General features: G+C 44.9%; 1 protein-coding gene across 1 annotated transcript; it reads right to left on the bottom strand.

The window, feature by feature from the left end:
• Positions 1-4,124: 4,124 nt before the first annotated feature.
• Positions 4,125-4,529, bottom strand: THRSP (thyroid hormone responsive). Its single transcript, XM_077842062.1, has one exon. The coding sequence runs from the start codon at positions 4,515-4,517 to the stop codon at positions 4,125-4,127; it is 393 nt and encodes a 130-aa protein (XP_077698188.1). The 5' UTR covers positions 4,518-4,529.
• Positions 4,530-15,836: the final 11,307 nt, after the last annotated feature.

The raw sequence follows: 15,836 nt of genomic DNA, 5'->3' as shown, positions 1-15,836 counted from the left end.
CACGATCCTCTTTATAACAACCTTCTACATATTTGAAGACTGTTATCAGGTCCCCTCTCATCCTTCTCTAGACTAAACATTCCAAATTCTTTCTGCCTTTCCTCATAGATCATGTTTTCTAAACCTCTTATCATTTTTGTTGCTCTCACCTGGACCCCACCAGTGCCAAGTACAGTGGGACAGTTACCTCCCAAGTCTTCCTGTTAATACAGCCCAGAATGACATTTGCCTTTTTCTCAACAGCATCACACTGTTGACTCATGTTCCATTTGTGATCACTAGAACCCCCAGATCCTTTTCTGCAGTACTGCTGCAAAGCCCGTTATTCCCCATTTTTCCTTCCTAAGTGTAGTATTTTGCACTTGTCTTTATTGACTTTCCGCTTATTGATATCAGACCCACTCTCCAATTTATCAAGATCATTTTGAATTCTAATCCTGTCTTCGAAAGCACATGTAACCCTTCCCAGTGTGGTGTCACCTGCAGATTTTATAAGTGTACTGTCCACTCCATCAGCCACATAGTTAATGAAAATACTGAATAATGCCTGATCTAGGAAAGATTTGGTGGGAACACCACTTGATAAACTAATCTCTCAAATTGGTTTCCCAAGATGTGCTGTTAACAAATTACTCCAATGCTACTAAATCCCAACGTACAGCAATCTTATCTAAGGCACTGCCTTTACTTCCTGCAGTGTCTGAAATTAATCTTCAGAATGCCTCTTGCCTAGAGGAGCCATTACAGTTTGATCTCTGCTGAGGTAGCATGCCCTCTGCTTTTGTCGCTTAGCTCCAGTGTAACATGTCAGTAATCTTTCCTGCCTCCAGAGGACACGTGGCAGAGACTTGATTAACCTTCCTTAATCAGGTTGCCTCCATCACTGTTTCTGCTTAAAAGTGACCTTTAAATTTTGAGACTAAAATACTTTGTTCATTTTCTTTACCTTCTAAACATTACTTTGAGGGCGGAATATTTTGAATGATAAATATGCTGGGTAAGAAGGAATATGGGTTATTGTATAATAACTACCGTGCAGTGACCACCTAATGGGAGAGCAGAACCACTTTCTTCCATGTGATCTGCAACAATTGTTGTGCCTCTGCCCTAGCAGTGAACAAACAACATTCCCAGAGCTGTGTTGAGATCAGACAATTATGATGCACAACCCAAAAGCCGGGGTATACAGTGCAATGTACAGTAGTTTGGGAGTTTATAGAAGCAAACCAACTGACAATTAACAAATGGTGAAATCAGCAAGGCGTACATTGTGCTCTGTTTAAAACATGGCAGGGGAAAGGGAAGGGGCATACTTTTTGTTAAGTGATTGAAGCCCCTTATTTTTATTCCCTTCCTTTGACTATCCCATTTGTCTGTTGTGGTATGTTTTGTACAAGCAGCCAGCTAAAGCTGTTAGTGAACAATAGGTTTATCCTGCACCCAAGAGAGTGGACAAATATCCTGTAAAAAGAAAAGGAATACTTGTGGCACCTTAGAGACTAACCAATTTATTTGAGCATGAGCTTTCGTGAGCTCACGAAAGCTCATGCTCAAATAAATTGGTTAGTCTCTAAGGTGCCACAAGTATTCCTTTTCTTTTTGCGAATACAGACTAACACGGCTGTTACTCTGAAAAATATCCTGTAGTAGATCTGCCAGTAACACTTATCTGAATCAACTAGCACTGTGCTTTCTGCTGGAAGCAGTCATCACCTTCCTTCCCAAGAGCTAAAGTGTTTCTCCTCCTGCCTCATTCCCAGACAACCTGACCTTCACTAATGGGTGGCGGGTATCATAGGATGCGGGAGGCTGTGCCTCCCTACACAGCCTGGCGTGGTCCTGCCCATGCTCTGCCCCAGGAGCCCTGCTGCAGTTCCCAGTGCTCTGCCCTGGATGTGGCTGGGGCTGGCCAGCCTGCCGCAGGGACTTGGGGCAGCTGGCACTGGGGTCACGCCGGCCATCTGGCACTCCGGGACTGGGGGCACTGCTGCTGCGCTGCCCGGTGCACTGGGGCTGGGGCTGCTGCGCTGCCCGGTGCACTGGGGCTGGGAGCCACAGTGGGGTGCTCTGGGCTCCTGTGGGAAGAGGGGGTACAGGAGGGGCAGGCCTCAGGTAGAAGGGGAGGGGCCAGGGGCTAGCCTCCCCCAGTGGCTGGGTCATTGGCTGCCCATGACTTCACTGGTGTAGGGAGAGGAAAAACTCCCATGAGTAAAATGCTGACCCCCTTGAAGTCATGACTAGCAACCATCACATGTCATTTTTTCTTTCCCTCCTCTTCTCTAAAAGGAGAAATTGAGTGAGTTTTTTAATAAGTAATTTAATGTGTTACATCCCCTGTGCTCTGTGGGTGTTAGAGAAGCAGATTGAAAACATGCACCTTTATGCTTGGAGTGGAACATGGTGAGGTTGGTGAAGTTTTTAGTTCCTTGGGGAGTTCATTCCATAGCCTTGGACCAGCCCTTGAGAAAACCCTGTCTCCTTCACCAACAGCCTTTATGCTTGAGGTACAAAGTTACATGTGCCTGAGGAGTGGAACTATGGACTTAGTTCCTCATCTTTGAACTCTCTCTGATCTTTCAGGTATCCTGGGCCTGAACCAGTGATGCCTTGAAGATAAGGACCAAAATCTTGACTTTGACATGGTATTCAATGGGCAGCTAGCATAGCAAGCGGAAGATAGGTTTGATATTGCTCAAGAATTGGCTTTATTAGGCCAGGTTTTTTAAGAAACCAAACAAACTTAAAAGGTCATTTCAGTTTGTGATGTTTTATTACCAAGTAGTGGGTGGAAGCAGCCCTCTTTTAAAAGTACAGTTACAGGTAAGAAAAGAGGATTACCTTACCCATGATTTTCACCTCACACAGCAGCAGCAGCATAATACAATGATTTTTGCCCAGGTAGTTGGAAATTAACATGCACGTGATGTATTTGAGATGGACAATGAGTTCATGTTACAGCAAGGAATGATCACATTTATTCTGCTTATTACAAAACCATTGGCTATCAGATGGCCAGCATCTTTGGTGTCAGTCAAGTAATTCACCAGCAGTACTTGCCGCACGACGTCAACTATATGCAGCACAGGGGTGGTAGTTTGTCCTGTGGGATAATCACAAAATAGTTAGCAATTTTGGCACGTTCTCTTTGATGTACGTGTTTGAGGAAGTACTGATTTTGGTACTGCATGTATTGTCATTCAAAATAGCCAACACAGGAGGGCATTTCTAGGTTCCAGTGCTTGAATCATACCTAACTTTTTAAAGTACAAAGTACTGTTTTTCTTAAGTCTTTGCCACATACTAACCCCCATTAACCCTCCATTTATTACAAGAAGTACAGGAGATGAGGTTTCCCGCTGGAGCATAGCTCTGTTCCTATTAACCACATACATTGTGAGAGTCCCTAGAGGCCTGAATCAAAATCTTTGTACTAGTGCTGTACAAGAGCATGCGCACACATGCACAAAATACAGTCCCTGCCTCCAAGAGCTTGTCATTGAAGGAAGCATTTGAACTTTTCACTGATCAGTTAATTTCAAACTTGAAGCAGAATTTCAAGTACTTGTATTTTTCTAATGTCAGAAAAATTGTCATCTTTATAGAGCAGCTTTCACCCCAAAGCACTCTGCTAACTACAGGATGTATAGCAGCACTATACAGTAGCCAGTAGGGTCCCCAATATATGGCACTCCCAAGGATCCTCAGCCAAAAGACTAGTCTTACTACAAGTGTTCTGTGCTCTCTTCTCTGCACACAGAGAGAGAACCGTAGTTATTAAGGTCTCATCTGAAAGTTGGTGGACAATGTGAAGTGTCTGCCTTAAAACAAATAAGTAAATCCCTCTTTAAAATGATTTTTAAGAGGCAAGTAAAAGACCCCCATTTAGTAAAATGGATTCAGCGCAATTTATCTACCTGGAAGAAAGTGATTAATCCCCCCCTGCTAGGATTTGAACCTGTGGGTCCTGCTGTTTCTAGGTGCTGATCACATAATTATCAGTTAAACTAGACTGATAATCACTTAGATTTTGGAGAAAGGGGAGTGGACACTATTTGGCATCTCAGAAAACTTCAACAGAGATGTAACATATGAGGTCTCACCTTTTGAAGTTATTGGTGGATGTTTCACCAGGTATGCGTCATTTCACTCTGGTTGATCTGTCCTATAATTTCATTGTATTTTCTGGTCAGGGCATTGGCTTTTCTGGTCAGATGGGTCAGGACACGATACAAGCCTGTAAAGTGATGATAAAGCAGTTCTTCAAGATCGGCCTCTTCTTCGTTCTCTTGTACTTCCTCTCTGCTGGTGATTTGGTGTTTGCTTTCATTTAGAGGCTCCAGTCTACCCTCCACTGTAAGTTTGATGGATTTCAGTTGGATGTAATACTCATACAGGTCCCTGTTGCCAAAATCACCAGTGGATGTGTCATCCTGCTGTTCCATGTAGACGCCTCTGAGGAGGCTGGGAAACATAACCGCTTGTTCCATCTTGTGGATGGCAGAGAAGTACTCTTCCATGGCTGTGGTCAGACAGCTTCTCCGGCTCTGAATCTGGCTTCTGCAGGTCTTAACAGGGATGCTGGCTGATGGCGCTGAAGCCTTTCAGGCTGCTTGATTGTTATGAGAGTGAAAGGAGCACAGGTGACAGGTGGTTTTTAACAGTGGAAAGAAGGGGTGTGTATTACCAGCTAAAGACACTCCTCTATTTCCAGCTAATCACACCACTGAGCCTCTGCAGGTCTCAAAATCTGTTTAATAATCTGTTCAGAGTCAGCACTGGGTCTGTATTTGCAAACTGGACCTCCCCCAAAATGATCCTTAACTAAATTTCAGAACTTGACCTTAAAGCAGGAATTTCATAGGTCACATTATCTTTCAATGACCAGATAAGAAAATGGCCATGAGGATAACTGCTGTTTGGAACTGAGTTTTCCTGCCCCCTTCCCCCCCCACCCCCAAAAAAAAAAAAAACTGGAAAAGCTGGTGTCTGAAAAGCTGATGCAAGACGTGAAGGCTGCATAGAGTAATGATTTCCCCTTTTGTCCTAATTCATTACATTTGCACATAGCTTGCCAGCAACGGCAGAGTTGAGTAACCTTGAAACCCATATGCATATCTAGAACTTGAGACTCAACAAAGATGTGTCTCACAAGTGATCAGCAAACCAGATACATTTTATTAAGCTGAGGCCGAGAGAGAGTTGGAAGTTTGTCTAGATTCGGGGGGGGGAATGATGAGATGAGAATAATATATCTAGTCAAAATCTGTATTAGCAGGTGGTCCTAGACTTCACTGTGTTAGAACAGACACTGGCAAACCATATTTTCAGCTGGTGAAGAGGATTTATTTTTAGCCATCTTGAAGAGACTCTCACTTTTTGAGGATTGTATTACAGTAGTGTGGTGAGGGCCTAGCTGAGATTGGAGCCCTATGGTGCTAGCCCCTGTTCAAATATACGCTATCAGACAATCCCTGCCTTAAAGAGTTACAGTCTAAATAGAGCAGGCAGATGAGGGGTGGGAAGGAAACAGAGGCACAAAGAGGTGAAATGCCTGTGATCAGAGCCAGGAATAGAACTTGTGTCCCCTGACTCCCAATGCGGTGCCTTAGCCAATAGATTAAGTTGCTATCCAAAAAACCCTCCAAATGATCTTTAAGTGGCAGATGAAAGGGAAGCAGCCCAGTGGAGCTAACGAACTTGAAAATATGGATACCAAATTCATGGGAGAAATGAGCCCCACCTGGACTCCATTAATTAAACCCACTGAAACAAATGGAAAATAAAGTGTTGTGTAGTGTTTAGAGCAGAAGGCTGGGTATGTACTATTCTTGATTCAGTGCTTCCTTGGGCAAGTCACTGAATTTCTTTGTCTTTATTTCCCCATCTGTGAAATGGGAATAACAACACTTCACAGGAGTGCTAGGAGGCATTCTATGGTGTCCTGTATTTGAAGGGTATCCTTTTCATAATGGACAGCCTCTTCTTTACTTATGGTATCCCAGTATCCTGTTTTCGCTTGACTCATTAGTTACTCCCTTCTCTTTGTGGTGTTAAGAGTGGGCTAATAAATTTAGTCCTAATCTGGGAAAGAATTTTACAGATGAACATGAATTGTGTGCATTGGATTGGATTGGTCTCACTGACAATAACAAAACCACTACATGAATGACTCCAGCAAGTCCCCAAAATATCTCCTGCAAGGATTCTCTTGGAATTTTTATTACATCCATTCTTTTGAGGTTTTCTCAGTTATTTAAAGACACAGTGCTCTTCTCAAAGCAATCTTCCCTGTGATTTCCTAGCACAGGTGCTCTTCATGGGCCAGATCCTCAGCTAGTATAAATCAGCATAATGCCATCGATTTCACTGGTGCTATCTATGCCAATTTATATCCGCTGAAGATCTGGCCCAGTATTCTTAAATAAATATGCTTACTGATTACCAGCACTCAAAGATTTTAAAATATGCCAGTTTAAAAGGAAAAACAGGATCCATCCAGTTGTAGATGCCATAAAAAAATATTTTTTAATAGTCGTATAGACTGAGGTTAAAGAATGCAAAGATCTACCAAGTCACCCACTCCTTCTTGCCAGGACAGGCTTGTCCTCTAGCCCACGGTTTCAAACTTGAGAGCCTAAAGTTAGGCAACTAAGGGCCAAATCTTTAACTGATGTAAATTGCTGTCCCTCCCGTGAAATCAATGAGCTATGTTAATTTACACTAGTTGAGAATCTGTCCCCATAGTCTCTAGTTAGGCTCCTAAATAAAAGTGGCCTAATTCTCAGAGGTTCTGAGGCCTCACTCCATCCACTAGGGGTCCCTAAAGCCTCAGAATTTTAAAAGCTCAGCTGTTGACAGAAGTGAAGGCCTGATCCTGATTGTCAGAGGAACTAGAGATGGGCCTGGGCCCTCACAGGCACACTGAACTCTGCGGAAAGCGTACCTGCGATGAACTGGTGTTGGCTACAGCACAGGTTTAGTAACTTAGGCTCGGTCATTGGATCTGTTGGAGTGTGGTCTGCTGGTTAGAGCCCAAGAATGCAGCATTCCCAGTTCCTGTGGCTTTGAGTCTTGTGATACTTGGTGTCTTTTCTAAAGCCCCTGGAGTCATGTGATTAGGTGAACAATCTCATCGTTCATTTAAAAAATAAATATCCAGTCCTCGAAACTGTGAAGAAAAGCTTGAAAAAAGGACCCAAGTGCTCCCTAATAATTCAAAAAGCAGAAGGCAAGTACCACACACACACATCCATGTATTTATTTTAAAATCTCATGATGTGGGGGGGCCTGACTCACAGCTGTTGAATATTTGGGGTTGGCAACACTTAAGGGGGGTGGGGGTCAGGACTTTGAGGCACAATTCTTGACTCTGCCACTCCTTTGCTGTGTGGCCACTGCCAAGCCCCTTGATGTTCTGTGTCTCCATTTGTCCTTCTGTGGAAAAAGTGGGGTGATAACTAATATTCAAGTGATTTGAGATCCTCCCAAGAAAGGTGCAAAAGACTAAACAAGGTGACTTTTCAGTTTGATGCACTAATGGCTCAAGCCTGCAGGGTGTAGACCACTCACAAGGAGGCACTCGGACCAAGGTGTTTCGGCATCTAACTCCTACAGAATTCAATGGGGGAATCTGGGCCTCAGTGCCTTTCAAGTCTGCCTCCACTACAGACTTAACAATGGGATAACTGTCACTTGGGGGTGTGAAAAATCCACATCTCTGAGCAACATAGTTATACTGACCTTACCACCACGTGTAGACAGCATTATGTCGGCAAGAGAGCATCTCCCCTCAACATAGTTACAGCCTCTCACGGCGGTACATTAGCAGTGCCAGTGGCCGAGTTCTGTCCTGCCGGTGTAGGAGCATCTTTATTACAGCGCTTACAGCTACAGGGTGTTAAGTGTAGCCCTGCTCTCAGCAACTGGCTCTCGGCTGCCTGCTCTGCAGCCCATTAAGACTCATAGAGCAGCTGTAGTTTTTAAATCAACTGTTAATGTCTGGTGCAGACATGGTAAGGGAAACAGGGCAGCTTTGCAATAGAAACCAAAGCTCGGGTGCTGTGTCAATGAGGTAACAATGAGGTCCCTTTAACAGCCTGATTAAGAAGTCAAATACTCTACACAGATGTCCCTTTAATAAAGCCTTCTGAAAGGAGCCCCTTTTAAGCCAGAGCACAGATAAAACTTAAGTTCCAAACCAGAAGTCCCTGAGTGACAGCAACAGTTCCTTCTGTTGTAAGGCCACAGGCTTCCCTGCGGGCTGGGCAGCTCTGTAGTGTTTCCCCTGCTTGCTCAGGCTCTCTCCCTGGCCTCCCTGCCTGGAGAGCTCTGCAATCCTTTCTCTCTCTGCCCTTGAGTCAGGCGGAAGTGGTGCTCCTATCTCCCTGCCTTTAGGGGCATCCCTTCTTCCTAGTTCAGGCTCCTGGGAGCTCCCCTTTCTCCTCAGGAGCTTCCACCTAAGCTCTCTTGTGCCTTTTATCAGGTTCAGGTGCTCCTTGCTTAACTAACTGTCTTCCAGCTGCCTCAGCAGTTAACCTATCCCCAGGCGGATCTGGGTTGCTCATTCCCTTCAGCAGAGCCTGTCCCAGGTATGTGGGATAGCTGGCTCCTTTAAAGATTTAGTTCTGAAGGGAACAGGATTAACATGGGAATGTGTTAACACTCTATATTCCGGTATGGGATTATTCCACTGGTTAGAGGGTAATGTAAGGTGCCCAGGGCCAAGGAAGAGTTACATAAAGACATTCTCCCGATGATGGGCACAGATAGGGAATGTCTGTGCTGCTGTGGACTAAGCGCTAATGGGACTGAGGTGTGTAAAGCCTTCATATAGCAATGAGCCCCACACAGGGTGAGCAGTGAACGTACACAATAAACTGGGTGGGGTTTGGTAGCTGCTTCATCCTTCTGGGTATTTTTCTGCATAAGTCAGTGAGAGAGCACAGCGGGGGCTGGTCCAGCCTGCGATACTCTGCTCCACAGAGGACCCCAGGGCTATCAGTGAGAAGGCCCTAGCTTCACAGAGGCACAGCTCCATTGGAGCTCTACAAGGGTCTCCCTTGGGCTGCAATAGCCCGCTCCCCCCGGACTCCAGGAAGAACTGTATTATCTTTCCACCTCATTGCCATGGGGCTGGATGGGGCCCTTCCTCTCAGCCCATCCTCTGGCCCACCCAGTCTCCAGTACTCTCCTCCAAAATGGACCCCAGCCAATGGAAAAATCATGGAGCAGGTCCTCAAAGAATCAATCCTGAAGCACTTACACGAGAGGAAAGTGATCAGGAACAGTCAGCATGGATTCACCAAGGGAAGGTCATGCCTGACTAATCTAATGGCCTTCTATGATGAGATTACTGGTTCTGTGGATGAAGGGAAAGCAGTGGATGTATTGTTTCTTGACTTTAGCAAAGCTTTTGACACGGTCTCCCACAGTATTCTTGTCAGCAAGTTAAAGAAGTATGGGCTGGATGAATGCACTATAAGGTGGGTAGAAAGTTGGCTAGATTGTCGGGCTCAACAGGTAGTGATCAATGGCTCCATGTCTAGTTGGCAGCCGGTGTCAAGTGGAGTGCCCCAGGGGTCGGTCCTGGGGCCAGTTTTGTTCAATATCTTCATAAATGATCTGGAGGATGGTGTGGATTGCACTCTCAGCAAATTTGCGGATGATACTAAACTGGGAGGAGTGGTAGATACGCTGGAGGGCAGGGATAGGATACAGAGGGACCTAGACAAATTGGAGGATTGGGCCAAAAGAAATCTGATGAGGTTCAATAAGGATAAGTGTAGGGTCCTGCACTTAGGATGGAAGAACCCAATGCACAGCTACAGACTAGGGACCGAATGGCTAGGCAGCAGTTCTGCGGAAAAGGACCTAGGGATGACAGTGGACGAGAAGCTGGATATGAGTCAACAGTGTGCCCTTGTTGCCAAGAAGGCCAATGGCATTTTGGGATGTATAAGTAGGGGCATAGCCAGCAGATCGAGAGACGTGATCGTTCCCCTCTATTCGACATTGGTGAGGCCTCATCTGGAGTACTGTGTCCCGTTTTGGGCCCCACACTACAAGAAGGATGTGGATAAATTGGAGAGAGTCCAGCGAAGGGCAACAAAAATGATTAGGGGTCTGGAACACATGACTTATGAGGAGAGGCTGAGGGAACTGGGATTGTTTAGTCTGCAGAAGAGAAGAATGAGGGGGGATTTGATAGCTGCTTTCAACTACCTGAGAGGTGGTTCCAGAGAGGATGGTTCTAGACTATTCTCAGTGGTAGAAGAGGACAGGACAAGGAGTAATGGTCTCAAGTTGCAGTGGGGGAGGTTTAGGTTGGATATTAGGAAAAACTTTTTCACTAGGAGGGTGGTGAAACACTGGAATGCGTTACCTAGGGAGGTGGTAGAATCTCCTTCCTTAGAAGTTTTTAAGGTCAGGCTTGACAAAGCCCTGGCTGGGATGATTTAATTGGGGATTGGTCCTGCTTTGAGCAGGGGGTTGGACTAGATGACCTCCTGAGGTCCCTTCCAACCCTGATATTCTATGATTCTATGATTCAATGCAGAGTGGCCTGCATTGGGTCTGGAGGGAGTCAGGGATTGTGCTGCAGGCTGAACCCCTGTTTGGACTGAACCATTTTGAGGCGCACACTATTCCCTATGCTGTGGGTTTTCCCAGTCCTGTCCAGATTGGCAGCATTAACATGATTCTGACGTGGGACTGGAGGCAGCCCAGGGTGTTAGAATACTCCTGCTTTTCCTAAAGAGGCTGGCAGGGAGACAGATCTCTTTCAGCAGCCGAGTTGGCTCATGTCAACACAGTTAACAGGGCTGCTGTGCTAGGGGGAGTTATAAATAATGACACCCACACAGCTACAGCTGCTAGAAAATGGTGTATGTCAGACTAATGGAAAGAGCGTGGGAAGGAAGGAAAAGTTGAAACAAAGGAGACTAGAAAATGCAAGACCAGAACAGACTGATGGTCTGTCTAGTCAGGGATCCCATCAGATCCTAGCAGATAATCCAGAGGAGAGCATACTCCTGATAATACACACTAAATGCCCCACATCTGTTGTAAAGATATGGGCCCTGCACCACTACTATAAACTACCCTGCGCCTACAAACTACGTTTAACGTGAGACAAGTGAGGGGGCATGTGGAGAAGCAGGTACAGGAAAGGACTTGGAGACAATAATAAACTCATCTGGTTTTCTCAGGCACAGGAACATCTTGATAGCTCAGCGGGGCTATTTATAATTGATCTCAGGAGTTAGTTTTGTATGCTCTCTTCCCCTCCCATGGGCTTCAGGGCAAGGGTGAGAATTTTGGAAGTGCTAAGGGAGGTGCTGGGTGAGCCGGCTCCGAAAGGGTGATCAGAAACCATAATGCACTTTGTATTAGGGTCACCAAGCAGTGACCTCTGGCAAGGAGATGCTGATAAGCAATTTCCATTGTGGGAGTGAAGTCCCTACATTCCAGGGCATCCATCACAGAACCTGCTTGGGGTGGATTTGCATTCCTCAAATGGGATTTGTGTACCTACAGGGTGGCGCTGATAAATGGCTGGGAAGCAAAGGGTGGAACCCACAGCAATGTTTGTGCAGGCTGAGGCAGCTTCTGTTTAATTTAGGAGTGTTTCACTGAGGATCAGACCATGCAAGGTGCTGATCCAGCATCCTTCACTAACTGCTGCAGTCAGTGGGAGTTGAGTGTGGCCAGCACCTCGCAGGAGTGATTAGGAGCTACCAGTGGTGACTGATGATGGCTCAGGGCATGACCCTTAATTGAGGAGACAATTAACTGCAGTGGGGTCAGTGTAGGGGGGCCTCCTATTGCTATTGCTGACCTGGAAATTTGCAGATGTCAGTAAATTGGACTAGGTCTCCCAGGCACTAAGAACATAAGAATGGCCATACTGGGTCAGACCAAAGGTCCATCCAGCTCAGTATCCTACAATGGCCAATGCCAGGTGCCCCAGAGGAAGTGAACCTAACAGGTAATGATCTAGTGATCTCTCTCCTGCCATCCATCTCCACCCTCTGACAAACAGAGGCTAGGGACACCATTCCTTACCCATCCTGGCTAATAGCCATTAATGGACTAACCTACATGAATTTATCCAGTTCTCTTTTAAACCCTGTTATAGTCCTAGCCTTCACAACCTCCTCAGGCAAGGAGTTCCACAGGTTGACTGTGCGCTGAGTGAAGAACTTCCTTTTATTTGTTTTAAACCTGCTCCCCATTAATTTCATTTGGTGGCCCCTAGTTCATATATTATGGGAACAAGTAAATAACTTTTCCTTATTCACTTTCTCCACACCACTCATGATTTTATAGACCTCTATCAGATCCCCCATTCTCTTTTAAATGCTGTTAGGAGTTCCACAGGTTGACTGTGCACTGAGTGAAGAACTTCCTTTTATTTGTTTTAAACCTCCTGCCCATTAATTTCCTTTGGTGGCCCCTCATTCTTATATTATGGGAACAAGTAAATAACTTTTCCTTATTCACTTTCTCCACACCACTCATGATTTTATAGACCTCTATCAGATCCCCCCTTAGTCTCCTATTTTCCAAACTGAAAAGTCCTCGCCTCTTTAATCTCTCCTCATATGGGACCTGTTCCAAACCCCTAATCATTTTAGTTGCCCTTTTCTGAACCTTTTCTAATGCAAGTATATCTTTTTTGAGATGAGGGGGACCACATCTGTATGCAGTATTCAAGATGTGGGTGTACAACGGATTTATATAAGGGCAATTAGACATTCTCCGTCTTATTCGCTATCCCTTTTTTAATGATTCCTAACATCCTGTTTGCTTTTTTGACTGCTGCTGCACACTGCGTGGACATCTTCAGAGAACTGTCCATGATGACTCCAAGATCTTTCTCCTGATTAGTTGTAGCTAAATTAGCCCCCATCATATTGTATGTATAATTAGGGTTATTTTTTCCAATGTGCATTACTTTACATTTATCCATATTAAATTTCATTTGCCATTTTGTTGCCCAATCACTAAGTTTTGTGAGATCTTTTTGAAGTTCTTCACAGTCTGCTTTGGTCTTAACTGTCTTGAGCAGTTTAGTATCATCTGCAAATTTTTCCACCTCACTGTTTACCCCTCTCTCCAGATCATTTATGAATAAGTTGAATAGGATCGGTCCTAGGACTGACCCTTGCGGAACACCACTAGTTACCTCTCTCTGTTCTGAAAATTTACCATTTAGTCCTACCCTTTGTTCCCTGTCTTTTAACCAGATCTCAATCCATAAAAGCATCTTCCCTCTTATCCCATGACAACTTAATTTACGTAAGAGCCTTTGTTCAGTGACCTTGTCAAAGGCTTTCTGGAAATCTAAGTACAGTATGTCCACTGGATCCCCCTTGTCCACATGTTTGTTGACCCCCTCAAAGAACTCTAATAGATTAGTAAGACATGATCTCCCTTTACAGAAACCATGTTGACTTTTGCCCAACAATTTATGTTCTTCTGTGTGTCTGACAATTTTATTCTTTACTGTTGTTTAAACTAATTTGCCCGGTACTGACGTTAGACTTACCGGTCTGTAATTGCAAGGATCACCTCTAGAGCCGTTCTTAAATATTGGTGTTACATTAGCTATCTTACAGTCATTAGTGAAGACTAATACGATTCTACTGTGCCCTCCTGACAAGGCTCCATCCTGCAGTCCTTAGAAAAAGTCAAAGAGGTGCAGCCCAGCCAGAGATAAGCAGATTCAGTGGATCTCCCAGGCAGTCTTGATGGCAGAGTCCCAGCTAGCATGTAAAACCACCATCCCCAGGGTGAATCCCAACTCCAGCACAGCTACCCCTGCAGACACAAGGAGGGGCTGTATGCACCGCTCTGACCCACTGGACTTAAATCTGACCCTGAATTTACATGCTGGGGCCTCAAAGAAGTTAGAAATGGCCCGAGGAAGTGGGGAGTTGTGATCCGAATTGGGTTTAGCTGGGGAGCTCTGCTGAATTGGGGTCTTAGTGAACACCCTGTCAAAATAAAAGACAAAGCAGCAGGAGTCAAAAACAGGTATAACCTCCATAGAATTATGGATGCTAGACTTGTAATCTAGTCCCCTTGCTTTTCCCCTAGAGTCCATTTTATTGTCCAGTCCGACTTAAAACAACCCAAGCAACAGGGCTCCTGCTGGGCTTTTCAGGGGAGTGTACAGCCGAACAGATCTCCCTGGTAGAAGATGTTTCCTGGTATTCGGTGTCTACAAGTTTTCCTTTGCTGTCTTATTATATATTATTATTATTATTATTTCTACTGCGGTAGGGCCTGAGAGCCTCAGCCATGGATCAGGATTCCATTGTGCTAGGCACTATACACGCAGGGCAAAAAGCCAGTCCTCTGGCCCCAAAGAGCTGACAATCTAAGTACAAGATAAGAGACAACAGGTGGTTACAGAGAGAGAGAGAGGAATTCCCCCTAGTTCTAGTTTACCCACTCTTCTATACTTTAATTTTCTTATTTCACTTTATGTCACAGCATCAGCTTTCTGTAAGTATTTAATTTTTACCAGGTCTTATTTTATTTTTAGAAAGAGCTATAAAATACTCATCTACTGTACTGTATTGTTTATGTTAAAATCCGGAACAGAAGAGGCAATCTATTGGAAAAATACATCTGCTTTAAAAAAAACAAACACTTTTACAGCTGATGTTATTTTCCTAGCAGACCCACAATAACAGCTTGGAGCTGTTCCAGTTTATTGTTAAGTGCATATTTTATACAATATAAAAACCACCTATTTATTCACAATAAAAGGCATTGCCAAGTTATTTATCGCTGGATAGGCACCAGGATCCCATCTGTTTTCATCAGAAGATCTGAAAGCACTTTACAAAGGCGGTGAATATCATTATCCCTGTTTTATGAGTGGGGAAACCCAGGCCAAAGGTCACTCAGCACACCAGAGGCAGGAACGCAACCCAGCTCTCCCGAGTATCAATCTAGTGCTCTGTCCACTAGGCCATACTACTCTAATATTGCGGTAGTGCCTAGGAGCCTCAGTCATAAAAGGAACCCCCATTGTGCTAGGCACTGTACAACACAGAACAAAAAGACATTCCCTGCCCCAAAGAACTTACAATCTAAGTACTATTCCTCTGCCTTGGAAAAGAGAAAAGCTACTAGTGAAAAGTCCATGAGGGAAGGGGTTTACAGCTCCATGGAGCAGATGATTCCAAGCATCATGAGCACCATGGATTCCAAGGAGCTATGGGGAAAGTGGGGCACAACCTAGAGATCTCAGCCCTTCTCCGCCTCACTGCTCTGTGACCCTCCTGAGCAGCAAAGTTCCCTCATAAGTCTTTGGCTACTCCCCATCTGGCTACACACTAACCTCTTCTCCAAGATAGTTGATGATGTGGGTTTTTTACATACACAATGGTCATAGAAACAAAGGCAGCGCTGTGTAACTCCTGCTCCCCTACAAAAAGCTGGCTGAATGTCCGGGGGAGAGGTGGGGGCTGAGTTCCTAAGTCAAGATAGAGTTGATCTCGTTTGTGGCGTCATCTGTTTAAAAGCAAGTGGAATTGGCTTAATTGACTAGTGGTGTCAGCATGGCACCATCAGGTCTCCTGAGGACATGTACACAATGGGCCTCACCTGGCTGCCGAGAACAGTTCTAGCACACAATACTCACGGTTCTGTGCAGAGACAAGGAACCAGCCAGGACACAAACACTGGCACAAAGGGGGCTAAGTTTGTGGGAGGGAGAAGGCAAAAGCAATAGTCTATCAAGGATCACTCGGTTTTACCCATCAACAGCTGGCCACATCCTCAGGTTCCCATAAGAACATAAGAATGGCCATACTGGATCA

This window comes from Eretmochelys imbricata, chromosome 1 (assembly GCF_965152235.1).
Source record: "Eretmochelys imbricata isolate rEreImb1 chromosome 1, rEreImb1.hap1, whole genome shotgun sequence".
Classification (NCBI taxonomy): Eukaryota; Metazoa; Chordata; order Testudines; family Cheloniidae; genus Eretmochelys; species Eretmochelys imbricata.
Note: the sequence above shows the minus strand (reverse complement) of the source record. Positions and strands in the feature narration are given on the sequence as shown.